Genomic DNA, 18,166 nt, shown 5'->3' with positions numbered 1-18,166 from the left:
TTGCGTGCAGCAACAAAGACCCAATGCAGCCAAATATAAATAAAATAAATTAATTTTTTTAAAAAATGGTTAAGATGGTAAATTTTATGTAATGTGTATTTTACTATAATGTAAGAAAAAAGATATTCCTTGGAGAAATAATAATCAAAAGAAAGCTGATGTAAAGTATTAGCAAATAACATAATAGATTTTAAGGAAAAAAGAAAAATTAAAGGATACTCCATAGTAACAAGAGGAACAATCTCCTAAAAAGAGGGAATCCTCATCTAAATACATAGCTGAGAAATAGGAAGACAAAAAGCTGATGCAATTTCAAGGAGTAATTGATGACTACATAATTAATGGGAAATGTTTTAATATACTTCTTTCAAAACTTATAGATCACCAAGACTATAGAAATTTTGAAGGAAAAACTATCGTTTATTCAAATATATATAAATGTATACAGATCCCATTGCTTAATGAAGAGAAAAACATTTTTCAAGTACTCATGGAATAATTACAGAGTTGCCTAGATACTAGGTCATAGGGAGTCTTAGTAAATGTCACACAATTTATATCATGAATATTATTTTAAAACTCATGTATTATAAACTATAAAGAGTCAATCCTCAACTCTATTTTGGGGGGATTTGTAGTGGGCATTTCAAATTTTACAGAACTGAATGATACAATAATATAAGTACCACCCATATCAAAATGTGAGGGATACATCTGAAATAGTATTTACAGCTAAATTTATGGCCTCAAAAGCATTAAGGAAAAAAAACTAAAAATTAAATGAGTTGAATTCAACCCCAAAACAGTAGTAGGAATAGTAGTAGTGGTGGTAGTAAGTGTACTTCTACTGTTATAATGATGGTGGTACTAAGTTCCCTGACCAAGGATCGAACCCGTGCCCTCTGCAGTGGAAGTGCAGAGTCCTAACCACTGGACCACCAAGGAAGTCCCACAAAGAAGTTTCAGAACACTTTCAAGACTACTTAGCTAGTAAGTAGCTAAATTGGGGTTAGAAACTAAGCAAATCTAGCTCAGAGAAAGAGGGAGCAAAAAAATCACAAAGGAAACCTAAAGAATGTAGAAGGGAGGAAAAAATAAAAGACAAGAGCAGTTATAAATGAAATGGAAAATGAAAAATAATTAGGAGCAAAAAAGAAAACTACAAAAAACTTAAGATAAACATACCCCTAGTAATATTAATGAAAAAAAAATAAAAGAGATAAAATAAATAATATTCTAAAAACTTGGACAATAAATTTGAAAACTTAGATCAAATGAATAGTTTTCTGGAAAATTAATTACAAAAATTAGCTCAAGAAGGTTTGAAAATTTTAGTAAACCAATAACTATTAAATAAGTTGAATAGGTAATCAAAAGTCTCACCACATCCCAAAAGAGATGCTGCTTTAAATAATAAGAAAGTTTAGCTAGATTACTAAACTCAGGATCACTGTATAAAATTGATAATTAAATCAACAAAACCAAAAACTGGTTCTTTGAAAAGACTAGTGAAAATAAGACCCCTAGCACAGATCAAGACGAAAGAGACAGCACAAATTAACAATACCAGGAATGAAAAAGAGAGCATCAATATAGAGCCTACAAATAACAATATTAGAAGATATTTAGTGAGGTATTATGAATTAGTGTTTGAAACACTAATTGAAAATGAAACATTTGAAAATTTAGAAGAAATGGACAATATCCTAGAAGAACACCTGTATACAAAACTAGCTCAAGAAGGTAAGGAAAATCTGAATAGCCCCATGTCTATTTAAAATATTGATGGGCTTCCCTAGTGGCACAGTGGTTGAGAGTCTGCCTGCCAATGCAGGGGACACGGGTTCGTGCCCCGGTCAAGGAAGATCCCACATGCTGCGGAGTGGCTAGGCCCGTGAGCCATGGCCGCTGAGCCTGTGCGTCCAGAGCCTGTGCTCCGCAATGGGAGAGGCCACAACAGTGAGAGGCCCACATACCGCAAAAAATATATATATATATAGAATCTGTAATTTAAAACTTTCCCTTAATGAAATTTTCATGCCCATATGGTTTCACTGGTGAATTCTTCCAAACATTTAAGGAAGAAATGCAGCCAATCTAGCAAGAACTCTTTCAGAGAACTGAAAAGGTGGACACACTTCCCAACTTATTTTATGAAGCTAGCCATAAGTTGGATAGCAAAACTAAGGATGCTATGAAAAAAGAAAATTATACGACAGTCCCTCTTATTGACATAGATATAAAGAATCTTTTAAAAGTGTTAGTAAATCAAGTCCAAAGGTAGATAAAAATTATATACATAATGCCCATGTTGGATTTATTCTCAAAATGCAAGGTTATTTAATATTTGAAAAGCAGTCTATGTAATTTACCACATTCACCAAATATGAGAAAAATCAAATAATCATCTCAATACGTGCAAAGAAAGCATTTGAGGAAATTCAACATATATTCCTTAAAAACAACAAACTCTAAGCAAACTAGGATTAGAAGGTAATTTTCTTAATCTGATAAAGAGTATCTGCCAAGATCCTATCACAAGCATCATACTTAATGGTGAACTATCAAAAACTTTCCCCTAAGGGGCTTCCCTGGTGGCGCAGTGGTTGAGAATCTGCCTGCCAATGCAGGCGACACGGGTTCAAGCCTTGGTCTGGGAAGATCCCACCTGCCACGGAGCAACTAGGCCCATGAGCCACAACTACTGAGCCTGCGTGTCTGGAACCTGTGCTCCGCAACAAGAGAGGCCGCGATAGTGAGAGGCCCGCGCACCGCGATGAAGAGTGGCCCCCGCTTGCTGCAACTAGAGAAAGCCCTCACACAGAAACGAAGACCCAACACAGCCATAAATAAATAAATAAATAAATAAAGTAAGTAAGAGTCAGATCACTGGAAGACAACTGATACTTTAAAAAAAAGAAAAAACTTTCCCCTGAAATCCAGAAGACGACTAGGATAACCATTATCATCACTTTCATTCAGCTTTTCACTGTAGGTCCTAGTCAATGACATAAAGTATAAGAAAAGAAAATAAACAGTGTAGAGATTAGAAAGGAATAAATAAAACTGACAAAACTGATATTAAGATGATTTTTATGTAGAAAATTCAAAACCAATATACAAACTATTAAATATATTTAGCAAAGGTATTAGATATAGGATTAATATAAAAATTGCATTTCTATATGTCAGCAGTAAACATATAAAATGAAATTTTTAAAAAGAAACTTTTTTTTAGCTTTTTGCAGGTAACTTTTTTTACTTGACGTATAGTTGATTTACAATGTTGTGTTACTTTCAGGTATACAGCAAAGTGATTCAGCTATACTTATATATGTCTTGCTAAGAATAGCCAAGACAATCTATAAGGAGAAAAAAACTTATTGATGTCCACTACCAGATATCAAGACTTACTATAAAAACTGTTATTGATAAAGTAATTCAGACAGTGTGGTATTTGCACAGGAACGGACAAATGGACCAATGGAACAGAACAGAGAATACGGGAACTGACTACATATATATGGTCACTTGATTTATGACAGAGTTGATACTGCAATGCAATGGGGGGAAGGATAGTCTTTTCAATAAATAGTACTGGGTCAGTTGGATAGCCAAATGGAAAAATAATAACCTTGGCTCCCCTATCTCACACAATACACAGAATTAAATTCAAGATAGATTGCAGATTTAAAATTTTAAGCTAATGAAACTTCTGGAGGAAAACAGGAGAATATATTCATGATGTGGAGTAGGCAAAGATTTCTAAAACCAGATAAGCCCCCCAAAAAACTAACCATAAATGAAAAAGATGATAAATTGGGCTTTATTAAAATTAAGAACTTTTGTTAATCAAAAGATCGATCATAAGAGTGAGAAGATGTACATACCATGCAATTTAGCACCTAATGTTACCTACAAGCGTTCTTATATATAAGGAGGCATGTACAAGAATATTTATTGTTTATTACATTGAAAATTGAAAACAAATAATCATCAGTATGATAATATCAAGGTGTATGTACCAGACATACAGTGGGATCACATTGGAGTTAAAATAAATGAATAAAGCTACATTCATCAACGTGGATAAATCTCAAAAGCATAATGTGGAGGGAATAAAGCAAGTTGCAGAACAGATATATTAAGATGCTGTGTTCGGAGTCCCCCAAGACCACCCTGAGGCTTGATGATTCAATAGAAGAGTTCACAGGACCCAGAGGAGTTATAATACTCACAGTTATAGTTTAGTACAGCAGAAGGACAGAGATTAAACTTGGTAAATGGAAAGGCTCATGGAGCAAGGTCCAGGAAAAAGCAGATGTAAGCTTCCAGGTGTCTCCTTCCAGTCTCCAGCAAAGAAGTGTGACAAAACACATGTGAAGTGTTGCCAACCAGGGAAGCTCATGTGATCCTTGGTGTCCAGGGTTTTTACTGGGGGTCATTCATGTAGTATCCTCATGTAGTCATGTAGTGCCCACGTGAGGTCAGCTATTCAGACTCTAGACCTGCCTGCCTCAACCTAGCAAAAACAAATATTCACCATGAATCACTTCATTAGGATAAATTTTGTCCAGTCAAACTGGTAAGCATGGCTCAAGGGCTCAGAAGTTATATCCCACAATCAAGCCAAGGACCAGTCCTGAAGACAAGCCTTTCTTTGCAATGACCTTGTGAAGTAGATATAGGAAGCCTTTTAAAATCTCTGACTTTAAAGGTCTTCCATAATTATTCCCAATTCAAACTTCATCTTTCAAACTTCATCTTTCTGCTTTCTAATATAAATCCAGTCAAATTAATCTCTTTACTGTCTCCTGAATACTCCATCTTCATTCTTATTTGAATGCTCCTTTCCTTCTCTCTGTCATGGTCCAATATATTTGCCTCTCTTTTGTGAGGCAAACATGATAACCACTACACTATAGAAATCTGATTGCCTCTTTTTTGAAACCTTCCTTTCTAGCTCTAACCCACACTGATTTCTCCCTTGTATAATTTTTTGCAAATATGATGCCTAATAATTATATAATTTAGCAGTCTGTTATATTGATCGGCATCATGCATTTTATTTATATAGTCATATTCATTCACTGTCTACTATGAAGTTTGATATCCCTAACTTGACTGGCAGTTTTATGTAGTTGGCTCTGTTTTATTGTCTCTTGTTATCTATTGTACTGTATGAATTATTATTGTGGTCATCCATTCTTGTTAGTGATTTTCTTATTATCTCTGTAGGTCACTGTAATTGTAGTATGGAAATTTTATGACTGAATTCAGGCTAGTCAGAACACCAAACACCTTTTAAAAAAAAGAGAAGAAACTTTGTAAATTGTTCTGTTGGAATATTATAATAGGTACAAGTCGACCATTTCTTTGATTAATATACTATGTCTTATAATATTAGTTATATTAACTATATTTTGCAATAACTTTTTAGACTAGTTTTTTGGTCTTCTATATTTCATAATTCTCATAAAAATGAAAATATTTTCTTGGAGGAAATACTGTACCTTGAGAAACTCACTAATAACTACCGTATCAAAATGTTTATATATTTAAAACAGCAATTTCACATTGCATAAAGATGATTTAACTGCTCCAGGTATTTTGTCCATAATATTGCATATTAAAAAAAGAAAATATAGATTTCTATAAATCTCCCTTTTTTCTCTCTTACCTTGGCATCATTTATTTTATCATTAGAGAAACATAATAATAAAAGACACCAAAATGTTTTGTTTTGTATTACTATCATTATAAGACAGAGTCTTTCTCACAAATAGCTTACCCATTCTTCTATTCTTACTCTTATTCCTTCTTAACTCTTGTATATCCATTTCTTTTCTCTTACTCTGTTTTATCAACTTTTCCATTTATTTATTGTACATACCCAACTCTATTCTAGAATAGATTTAAGATGACTTTATGCTCTTTTTTATTATCCCCATTTACTTCAGTCTCCTGTTGTAAATTGCCCCCCCACCAAAAAAAAAGCCTATGTGAGTATGATTTGTTCTTTAACTATTTTCCTGCTTGACTAATTTTTTTATTGTGGTATAGCTGATTTACAATATTACATTATATTCAGGTGTACAACATGGTGATTCAAAATTTTTATAGATTATGCTCCATTTAACGTTATTATAAAATGTTGGCTCTATTCCCGGTGTTGGACAATATATCCTTATAGCTTATTTATTCTATATATAGTACTTTGTACTTCTTAATCCCCTACCCCTATCTTGCACCTCCCCGCTTTTCTCTCCCCACTGGTAACCACTAGTTTGTTTTTTTTGGCTGTGTTGGGTCTTCGTTGTTGCTAGTTTGTTCTTTGTATCTGCAAGTCTGTTTCTGTTATATTCATTAGTTTGTTTTATTTTTTAGATTCCACGTATAAGTGATAACATACAGTATGTATCTTTCTCTGTCTGACTTATTTCACTAAGTATAATACCCTCCCTGTCCATCCATGTTGTTGCAAATGGCAAAATTTTCATTCTTTTTTATGGTTAAGTAGTATTCCATTGTATATATATACCACATCTTCTTTATCCATTCATCTATTGATGGACACTTAGATTGCTTCTGTATCTTGGCTATTGTAAATAATACTGCTATGAACATTGTGGGGTACATGTATCTTTTTGAATTAGTGTTTGCATTTTCTTCAGATATATACCCAAGACTGAAATTGCTGGATTATATAGTAGTTTGTTTTTTTTAGGCCACACGGTGCCAAATGTGGGATCTTAGTTCCCCGACCAGGGATCAAACCTGTGCCCCCTGCATTGGGAGTGCAGAATCTTAACCACTGGACTGCCAGGGAAGTCCCTATTTTTAGGGGGTTTTTTGTTTTGTTTTATTTTTTAAATTTATTTTAGGCTGCCTTGGGTCTTCGTTGCTGTGCGCGGGCTCTCTCTAGTTGCGGTGAGTGGGGGCTACTCTTTGTTGCAGTGAGCAGGCTTCTCATTGCGGTGGCTTCTCTTGTTGCAGAGCATGGGCTCTAGGTGCACAGGCTTCAGTAGTTGTGGCATGCGGGCTCAGTAGTTGTGGCTTGTGGGATCTAGATAGCAGGCTCAGTAGTTGTGGCGCACAGGCTTAGTTGCTCCACAGCATGTGGGATCTTCCAGGACCAGGGCTTGAACTGTGTCCCCTGCATTGGCAGGCAGATTCTTAACCACTGTGCCACCAGGGAAGCCCCATTTTTAGTTTTTAGGTTTTTAAATTAATTAATTAATTTTATTTATTTTTGGCTGTGTTGGGTCTTCATTGGCTGTGCACAGGCTTTCTCCAGTTGTGGTGAGTGGGGGCTACTCTTCATTGTGGTGCACAGGCTTCTTATTGTGGCTTCTCTTGTTGCGGAGCGTGGGCTCTAGGCGTGTGGGCTTCAGTAGTTGCAGCATGCTGGCTCAGTAGTTGTGGCTCATGGGCTCTAGAGTGCAGGCTCAGTAGTTGTGGCGCATGGGCTTAGTTGCTCCGTGGCATGTGGGATCTTCCCAGACCAGGGCTCGAACCCGTGTCCCCTGCATTGGCACGTGGATTCTTAACCACTGAGCCACCAGGGAAGCCCTATTTTTAGTTTTTTAAGGAACTTCCATGCTGTTTTCCACAGTGGCTGCACCAATTTACTTTCCCACCAACAGTGCACAACAATTCCCTTTTCTCCACATCCTTTCCAGCATTTATTATTTATAGACTTTTTGATGATAGACATTCTGATCAGTGTGAGGTAATACCTCATTGTGGTTTTGATTTGCATTTCTCTAATAATTAGCGTTGTTGAGCATCTTTTCATGTGCCTGTTGGCCATCTGTATGTCTTCTTTGGAAAAATGTTTATTCAGCCCATTTTTTAATCAGGTTGTTTGTGTTTTTGATATTGAGTTGTATAAGCTGTTTATGTATTTTGATATTTCCTGAATGACTCTTTACACAGCAGTTAGAAATATATTGGCCTGATGATGTGGTAAGCCATCTGTAGAATTGACCAATACCTCCATAATTCTTTCTCTTTGTACTTAACTTTTCTTTTGAAGCAGAGGAAGTTTGTCTCATTGCAATGTGAATTTTAAAAATATAATTTGAAATTTTTTAAACCTATCATAGAAAGTGTTTATAATTTCTAAAAAAGTCTTAAATTCTTACATCATCAGTAAGTTAATGTTATTCATATTTTAGGGATTTACTAAAATTTACTTTTTTGCCACTTCAGTGTCAAAGTAGAGTTTAACTTGTGCTGTGAGTCACACCTTAGTTTGCCTAGCATTTTTATTTTCAATGTCCATTTGTTGAATACTGTTGAATAGCTTTCTACAGTAGGTATTATGTCTGTTGCTCTTCTTGATTTCTAATTGCTATGAATGTGTATAATATAACAGCCTCATGTCGGTCAACTTTCTTAAGCTTCCTCTGTCATTGACTTTTAGAAATATGGTTCAGGAAATGAGAAAGAATAAATCAGAATTACTTCGGGATGTTTTTCAAAACACATACCACTAGGGATTCTGATAGTTTACTCTCTTTGCTATCCCTCCTTGGAAATCCATGACTATAGTGAATCACTGTTAGTGAAGAAACTTAAAATAGCCCTCCAGTGTGTTAGTTTGTCTTATTTTCCAAGAAGAAACTAGCTTACACGGCACTCATTTATTCTGATAAGAAAAGTTATCAGAATTATTCGTGGAAAGTTATATTTCACAAAGCAGTAAACAACTACAGATTTCAAGTATCTAGTAATAAAATTATTTATTCTTCTCCTAAAGTGTTAAATTAGACAAATACTTCTATCAGAAGTATTTGTATACTTCTATCAGAGAAGTTGGTTATTAGGAAAACAATTCTGAAAATTGTGCCCTTTTCTTTCTTTCTTTTTTGCGGTACGCGGGCCTCTCACTGTTGTGGCCTCTCCCGTTGTGGAGCACAGGCTCCGGACGCGCAGGCTCAGCGGCCATGGCTCACGGGCCTCGCCGCTCCGCGGCATGTGGGATCTTCCCGGACCGGGGCACGAACCCGTGTCCTCTGCATCGGCAGGCGGACTCTCAACCACTGCGCCACCAGGGAAGCCCGTGCCCTTTTCTTTAAGAAAACATTCAAACCTTAAGCAGCAAGTACTGGAATTAACACAAAAGAGAAATTCTTAAATAAAATTATTTTCAATCTTCATTCTTATTTCCTTTTATCTTGGATAACCTTCAGAAAGTGTATCTTTTTTTTATAACCAGTATCCTGAAAATTGCCAGGTTTCACTTGTCTGCTTTCTGGTCTACCTCCAGTATAGGTCCCTTCTTTTCTTCTCTCTTCACTCTTGAATTAATCCTCTACCTACTTCACAGGCCGATTCTTTGATGAGAATGAATCCCCTGTTGATCCGCAGCATGGCTCTAAACTGGCGGATTATAATGGGGATGATGGTAACGTAGGTGAGTATGAGGCAGACAAGCAGGCTGAGCTGGCTTACAATGAGGAAGAAGATGGTGATGGTGGAGAGGAAGACGTCCAAGGTGAGCGTGGGCCTGGCCTCCATGCTGTGACCGTGAAACCCACCTCTAAGTTTTTTGGTTGAATTTGTGTAGAATTTTCCCCACTTAATAGCAGTACAGTCTTAATACAGAGAGGTTCTGTGCAGTTTTTCAATTTTATTTTGAAAACAATTTTATGATAGTGGTATTTGTAGACCTTTAAATAAATCATTTTAATTTTTTTCATTTTTAGTTATTACGTGATATGTATTAGTGTTTATAGTTACAATCTGAAACTCAGACTGTTCAGAAATTTTAGAATTAAATTGTTTAAAATGGCTCTAGACTTTACCTAAGGCAAATACTCCCAGAAAAAAATATTTTCCAATTTCTCATCTGAAAGCATTTCATCATTCTAAGTACAGATATTAACCAGACAGCCACAAAGGGAATGGTCTCGTCCACACTGAAAACAAGATTATTTCACTAATGATTCAGCATAGGAAGGCTGTTTTTGAAATTTGTTCTGAGAGGCTTAAAATTTATACTAAACAATCAGTTTGTGAAGATTTGTCTGTTTTGTGTTTAATACACAGATTCAACATATTTTCCTTGTTAACTGTGTTCCTTCTGAACTTTTAACTTAGTGAAAGTTCAGAATCTCCTTGTTTGCATGCACCCCTACCCACGCATGCATATCAGAGTATGTTACTTTATTGCAAGTTCTTAGGCCTGTTTTCTGCCTGCTTATATCACTTAGTAGCATTTATGGAGCTTTTTCTCTTTTCTATAAAAATTGATTATGAACTTAATGTGTGAAGTATTCAATTTTATAATATGTTGCATGAAATATTTTCCAATGTAACCTGTCTTGATTTCTTCCTTAACTCTTTTTAAAGTAATTAAATTTTATTTAGGTTCCTGACAAGAATTGTTTCTGTAAAACTCAGAAGAAAATATAGTTCTCCTAGAATACTACATAGTTAATAGGAAAAGGAAAACTAGAGACTCTGACTTCCACCCAGGCATTATTTTGTTAGTACATTCTAGTTTGGGAAGAATGGTTATTGGATTAGAAAGAGATTAATAAATGCTAGGAGTTATATATGGATGTTAATGAGAAATTTCAAACACTTTTTGGTATCAATGAAAATATTGTGCTCATCCATTTTTCTACAATCTCATCCATTTTTCATAAATCTTACCATTTCTTTCTCATTGCTTTTGTAATTTGTTTGGATTATATTTATTTGCAATTATTTATAACTTAGTTTTAAGGCTTTTTCATGCATGCATATCGTATCACCAATTAGATTGTAAGCTCTTGGAGGGCAGGAATTTTCATTTACTTTGCCTTCTATTTTGTTTGTATCCTTTTCTGCCTTCATATTCATCCCCCACCCCCGCAGTAGTCCTTAGCGTACCTAGGACCCTCGATAAATACTGTTAACTGATCATTTTATGCCTTTCTCATTGAGTTTTTATTCTTACAACTGTGACTAGGTTAATAACCCATTAACTTCTGGTCTTATAATCTTGCTTGGTTTACACTTTAAACATTCTCTGTTTTTCTTTCATAGAAGCTTCTATCATCTCATTGTATAATTTTGAGGTTTTTATTAGAACAATTAATGTCAGTGATATTGAAAATTATTTCTTATATTTTGACTATCTTAATGTTGATGACTTTTATCACAAAATTCTCGTTTGATGTTTTTATGATTTTTATCCATAATAGATACATTTATCTTCAGTGCCTTCTCTCTCTCTTTCCTATGCTCTTCTCCCTCTCCCACCCCTAGTTCTCATTGCCACTTTCTACTTTAGGTCCCCAGTACCCTCATGCAACCCCTCCTTTTCCTTTCACAAGAGAATAAATCCATTGATTCTAAGGAATATAAGGAAATGACCTAAGATGATATTCTCAATGAAGTAGGGAGGGGATGGTTAAATTTGGGTGTTTCCTCATTTGCAAGTGAATCTTACTTGAGCTGGAGGTTGCCATTTAACATTCTTTTATCCCATTTTGAGGTTCACTAGATGATAGCAGCAGAAGGATAGTGCAGCTACCAAGGGACTCCTTTATCATAGGGAACAGAAAGATGTAAGAACATCTGCTCCAGCAAATACAGAGAGAGAAGTTTGGGTGAACTGACTAAAAAGGAATACTGGAGACTTGGATATTTAATACCAAATAATTTTAAACATGTTTTCAGATATTCTTTAGGTATAGTATTAACTGTCTAAAAAGTGGAGAGGGAGAATTGTGGTTCTTCCCTAGTTTATCAACAATATGTATTCCAAATATTTATTATTAAGTTAGAGTATTTAAAAGCATTTCTTCATAGCTTCAGTGTAAAAATAATGGTTGGGTTCCTAGGTCAGTTTGCACTTGCAGCGAAAGCAGGCAGTAGAGTGGAAAAAACCATTAGCCTTAAAATTAGGAGACCAGCTGTATTGCTTTTCTAGTCACTTATACTCTCTGGGCCACCATTTCTTCATCTGTAATGTAAGGGTGTTGAACTAGAATACATAGATGATCCTTCGTAGTTCTAAAATTTTGTGGTCACATTCATAGTGGATTCACTGTAACACAAGTATTAGGGACAAATGTGTTTTATATTTCAGCATGCCTAAAATAATACCTTCCCCCAAACCCTAGAAAGAAAAGTGGAAATTTATGCTCCCATTGAAACTCTGCAGCCAGAGATTTCAAAAATTGAAGCATGCACTTCAGAAGCACTTTAATGTTTCTACCAGTAGGGGCTCTGCTCTGCTCTCCCTGGTATTAGAAGCAGTTGTGTTTTTTTGTTTTGTTTTGTTTTTTCTCAAGCTGTTGGGTCCCTAGTATTAGACATTCCAGCAGCAGGACTGAGGTTCTAGCTTCAGCTAAAGACACTGACTTTGGTCTCCGAAATTCTGGATTATGAAATGGAGGCTTTGACAGCATCTGTGCCAATAGGGAGCTAAAGAATTCCAGCTTCATCTCTGATGCCTGTTTGTGCATATTGATCATTTGGGTCAGTACTGCCTGCAGGGTGTTTTCTGTAGAATTAAGTGAAGCCTGTTTTTCCTGTGTTTACAATACTGGTTTATTTTGATTTTTAATTCCTGGTTTCCTGAAGCATCCTAAAAGAAACATTATTTTATTTACATTGGTGTAAACATTTTTTCCCTAACTTCTGTTAGTGATCCAATGAAAAGGTTAACTAAAAGATTAACTCTGGAAACACTACACATCTGATAGATATATCTTTTAATTCATTCTTTATTATAAAAAGGATATGGATGTTTACAAATTCCCTTTGCTCTTATCTTTAATTCCATAGAAGTTCCAAGTTTGTTTAATAGAATATGAAATGCACATTACTAAGTATACCTATGGAAGGAAGTTTAGCATAGTACCTAAGTGCCTGGATTCTGGAGCCAGACTGCCTAGATTTTAATCCTAGCTCCACCACTTACTAGCTCTGTGACCTTTTGAATTACCTATACCTCTATGCCTTGAAATCCTCATCTGTAAAATAGGGATAAATATAGTTACCTAACTCAACAATTGTTATGTGGATTATATGATTTAAATATTTATTCAGCACTTAGAACAGGATCTTTCACACTGTAATCACTGTGTAAGTGTTGAATAAAATAATTTTTTAAAAATTAAAAGCAAGTATAGAGTTTTTTCCCTGGGTTGCCTGCTTTAGAGGACAATTGCACTTTGGCCTGTGGATTAATTTGTACATTTTAATGGAGGCTCACTGCCTTATTTCCCCAAGGCATTCTTGCTTGGTAGAGCTTGCTTTATGGAGGTGGTCCTTTCTTGACTTAAGAGGGAATTTAGAAATTATTTGATAAATTATAAATATCTTTATATTTAATAGTCACTTTATGTTGATGAGTTATTTACAGATTTTGCTTCTTTGTAAAATGAAATAAAATATTAGTCCATATAATTGTATTTAGTGGCTGTTATTGTATATCAGATTTGGTTAGGTAGTTTTGTCACAGATAAATGCAAAGAGGTTGTTGGTAGAAACTTGAATTCTGGTTAGAATAGCTACACTGAAAGTGGACTCTAGTTAATGTAAATGATAGCTCAATGTAAGAAAAAGGCAATCAGAAGTCCTATGAAATTATGAAAAAGCAATGTGAAGGCACCATATTAAAACTTTGCTAAAGAGTATAAATTAATAAAACCAACAAACTCCTCCTTATATTTATAGAGGACTTCGGAAGTAAAGACTGCCTTCCTATGCATTAATTTACTTTGAAGTTGGAAAAATAGTTGTTACCCTAGTCTACCGAGAAGGTAATTAGAAGTCTAAAGAGATTTAGGAACTAGATCATGTTTGTTAAGTGCCTGAGCCAGGACTAGGGTTCTGTTTTTCTGTTCCTAGACCTTTGCTGTTATCTTGTTTTCTCTTTACAATTATTTATTTAAAAATCTCAAAAAGTAACATAATTTTTTCCTTTGAATAACTTTCCTGTAAATTTCTAGAAATTCTCCTTTATATAGTAGCTTTTCCCACTGCTCCATGGTGATTGTCTTCATTTAATTACTAAAGCCCTAAAAGATGTGTTTATAGCCATACGGTGAGGTCCCATAACATGGGTCCTAAGGAGAGCTTTCTGGAGAGGTGCCAGTGATTATTTTCCTTTTTAAAACCAAGATAATTTTTTAAAGTACGAAGAGTTCTTTGATAAGAGAATGATTCGTATATTTTCGAAATACAAATGTGATTATGGATGTAATTTCAGCCTTTGCACCTAACAGATTTGGGGTTATCATTGCTATTGAATTACAGTGTTAAAAATATGAGATCAATTTGCTAGAATATGAAGAATGATTGCCTGTAATTCTAAAAGAGAATTTCTATAAATTTAACAGGAAAGTTATTGAAAGGTGAGAGAAAGTTGGTTTGTTTGGCATTTCTAATAACTAAATGTAAAGAAGAAATAAGAACACATCATTATGGAAAGTTAATACATAGTACATACACTACATGGTACATACAAATACACGTACAGAGTACATACACCACATGGCATCTTTCTTGAACAAAATGTTACCATAGAATATACTAGAGAAGCTGAGAGTGGAAAACCTATCAAACCTAAAAGAATAGATTGGAGATAGCTATAGTATACATATGAATTTGGAATCCAACCCCTCTTTAAAATATATACCCAGACAGTTATGATAGTAGTACTTCAATCTATCAAAAACTAACCTATTGGGTAATTGTAACTGTGGACCAGAAAGTAACAAAAGTTATTTTTAAGGCTGTGGAGGAGCCAAAAGATGTCATTAAAAGCCATGTACTAAAAAGGGAGCCTCTTAAGCTCTAATTAAAATACTAATTTTAATACTCTGAGCAGTCTTATTTCAAAACTTGAAGATAGAAATAACTATAAAATTAGAAAGGAAGAGAAGAATTGTTGTTGGTAGTTAAGCTGAGAGTAGTGAAGTGACAGGTGATAGCCAAGAAGGACCCAGAAAAACCTGTCAATAGCCAAATAAGTCGAACTCTGAAGCACTACATGGAGTCATTTAGTATAACTACTCAAAGCGACTCTGAGGATGTTAGTGTCTAATAATATTGTGTGATAGTTTTTTTCTTTTCGGTAAAGAAAAGGTTGTTTGTTTTTTTTTTCTTTTTTTTTGCGGTATGCGGGCCTCTCACTGTTGTGGCCTCTCCCGTTGCGGAGCACAGGCTCCGGATGCGCAGGCCCAGCGGCCATGGCTCACGGGCCCAGCCGCTCCGCGGCATATGGGATCCTCCCAGACCGGGGCACGAACCCGTATCCCCTGCATCGGCTGGCGGACTCTCAACCACTGCGCCACCAGGGAGGCCCAAGGTTGTTTTTTAACATACTCCATTTAGGAAGTTGCTGGTAAGCTATTTGCAGAATAGCAAAGAAATTCACTAAAACGCTAAATTTGGGGATCATGAGTAACTTTTATTTTTCTTTTATTTTCTAATTTTTACTTGATGACTATGGATTAATTTTACTATTAGAAAAAAATGTTTGGTTTTTAAAGGCATGAAAATGTATAAAGAATGATTTCTACCAAAGCTTTAATTTAAAGGACTAACTTTCGTCTATATAGAAATAATATATTTACGTAAAAGGATCAATTCCTCAGTGCTTGTGGAATCCTAAAGCTTTGCTAACTATCTAGCTCTACTTGTTTCTTTCATCCTCTTTTTCTTTTCCCTTCTTCCTTTCTTCTTTCCTTTCTCTCTCTCCCCCCACCTTTTCCTCTTTTCTTCCTTCCCTTCTTTTTTTCTCTATCATCAAAAGATTTGTTAAAATTAAGTGATTTTCCAAAACAGTTACAGACTTTTCACTCATTTGCCAAGCAACTAAGAAACAGAACAGCATTTACAGAAGGTGTAAGATAACGAGTAGAAAACTACATTAAGGCTGAAGGAAAAAAAAAGAGAGAGAGATTATTTGATTGGATTTCTGTAAGTGATTTTAAAAATAATATTCTTGATACCTGATTATTTTCCTTACAGATGATGAAGAACAAGAACTTCAAATGGATCCTGCAGACTATGGAAAGCAACGTTTCAATGATGCCCTTTAAGCCGTAAAGGAAAACTTCAGAAAACCTAAAGTGCTGTAAAATGGAATCATTTCTACTTTGTCGATTTTGACTTTTGTTGTAAAGATACATTGAGATAGATTTAAGGAAAATTCTAAATGAAAGAATGTACCCATGTACATATGTGAACTTTTCATATTGTATTATTAAAGCAGAGACTTTGGGGTTATGTTACAGTTGAGCCAAAAACAAAGTAAGCAAAACTGTAATCTTTGCATTTAAAGCAAACTAATGTATATTTTACATTTTATTGAGCCTAATTCTTTCCACAAATAGACAAACAGGAAAAATGATTGTACAGTTTATATGTTGCACATAGCATAACCACAAAGAGAACAATTATTCAACTGGAAAACTTTTTATACACTAATACATGCTTGTTAGCCCAACAGGTGTTCTGTTCTATCCATCCCTCATCTCATGCTGTTCAAGGAATCATACCTAGAATAGTTGCATGAAAGAGAGGGGAACCTGGAAGCCAAGCACTGGGCAGCAATGTGCAAAATCACTTCCCTACTCTTTTTATTTTACATGAGTAATGATGTGTTTCGGCAGATAAGCTTTCAGCTGAGGCCTGATGGAAGCTGAGATAACCTGCAAAGACATAACAATATTTATGAGTTATACCTTACTTAGTTCATGAAATTGTGAAATGCATGATTGATGATGTATTTTCAATTTTTATTTTTTCAGGTAATACCAGTACTGTTTAACCGTTACTGGCTAAAATTTTTATATTTTCAGAGTTAAAGTTGGTGAAGATATTAATGATTTAAATGCCAGATTCTGAAAGAGGCTAAATCAACCTTGAAATGAATTTGCAATCAGTATTTCAAAGCATCTCTGGTAGTTTTAGTGATCTTATTTGACTAGACTTTTTCAGAAGTATTAAATAAGCAATTTTAACAGATTTTTATTAATGCACAGATAAGTAGAAGTACAGTGAGATCTACAGCCATTTTATTAAAATAGCTTAAAAGTTTGTAATAAAGATGAAGAACCTTTGTATTTACTTAATATGTTAGTTAAGAACCCATAAACCTCATATTTGCTAGATTTACAAAATTATTTTAAATGCGTTTGTCTTTTTTGACCCTCTTCAGTAGAACGTGTAAGCTAGCTAATCCTTGTTTTCTGATTGAAAGAACTTTTAAATCTTATTGCCCTCCCCCCAAATAAAAGGTTTTGATCATGAGAAATTTAAGCTTGTTAACTGTGTTTCAGAAGGGCTACTGTTAATTGCACATGAACATGAGATGCTTTTTTTTCCCCCCTGTACTCAGGTTCTAGTCAAAATTCAAACTTATAGAGATTTAAAAAAAAAAAAAAAGGTTGTTCAATTATTGGACGTGCAAAAATTCTTAGACTTCAGTTTAAAATTATTTAGCAACCCAGAAAAGATGTAGTGATTTATTAAAATTGTTTTTTCTACCATATCAAAGTTAGTTATTCATGGTTTTGCTGTGAGTAGAGTCAGGCCTATAATTAATAGGTATGATAGTTCACAGAATTTTTTTAAGTGGAGTTAAAGGGAATTGATGTACACCTTTCAGAAGTTAGGGTGGGAAGATGAATCTAAAACAAATTCCTAGTAATACTTTATATTTAATACTGTAAAATCTTTACAAATGAAAACCATGAAATTTCCTGCCTTAGTTCCTTTGTCATAAAAACAATCACTTGGTTATATGGTAGCTATTACTTACACAGCAAAATTTCTTCAATTAGCAGTCTAGACATTTTATAAACTGAGAAATCTTGGATCAATTGATAATATTTTTGAACTGTATTAACATTTTAGTGCTATAAAATACTATGTGAATCTCTTAAAATTCTGACATTCTACAGTCTGTATTAGACATGCTGGTTTTATAACATTTTACTTCTGCCTTAAGATTTATGTTTTTTTAATGTATTTTTGCCCTGAATTAAATGTTAATTTGATGGAAACTCTGCTTTTAAAACCATCACTTACTGGGTTCTAATAAATTAAAAATTAAACTTGTTTTACTATTTTGCTGATTCTGATACATATACACACATCACACTCATGTGATGCAAATAGTTAGATTTTAACAATAAAATTTGAGTAA

General features: G+C 34.5%; 1 protein-coding gene across 2 annotated transcripts in view; it reads left to right on the top strand.

Annotated features, from left to right (window-relative positions):
- The window catches only part of GOLM2 (golgi membrane protein 2), a 112,646-nt gene extending 94,563 nt beyond the window's left edge, over positions 1–18,083 (top strand). The window contains exons 9-10 of one of the 2 annotated variants that reach the window (XM_082619396.1): positions 9,335–9,502; positions 15,985–18,083. In XM_082619396.1, coding sequence (XP_082475522.1) covers positions 9,335–9,502; positions 15,985–16,055 — 239 coding nt within the window. In that variant the 3' untranslated portion in view covers positions 16,056–18,083. The remainder of the gene's footprint in view (positions 1–9,334; positions 9,503–15,984) is intronic. The other variant, XM_082619397.1, reaches the window with a different exon arrangement.
- Positions 18,084–18,166: the final 83 nt, after the last annotated feature.

This window comes from Mesoplodon mirus, assembly GCF_964341445.2.
Source record: "Mesoplodon mirus genome assembly, chromosome: 4".
Classification (NCBI taxonomy): Eukaryota; Metazoa; Chordata; class Mammalia; order Artiodactyla; family Ziphiidae; genus Mesoplodon; species Mesoplodon mirus.
Note: the sequence above shows the minus strand (reverse complement) of the source record. Positions and strands in the feature narration are given on the sequence as shown.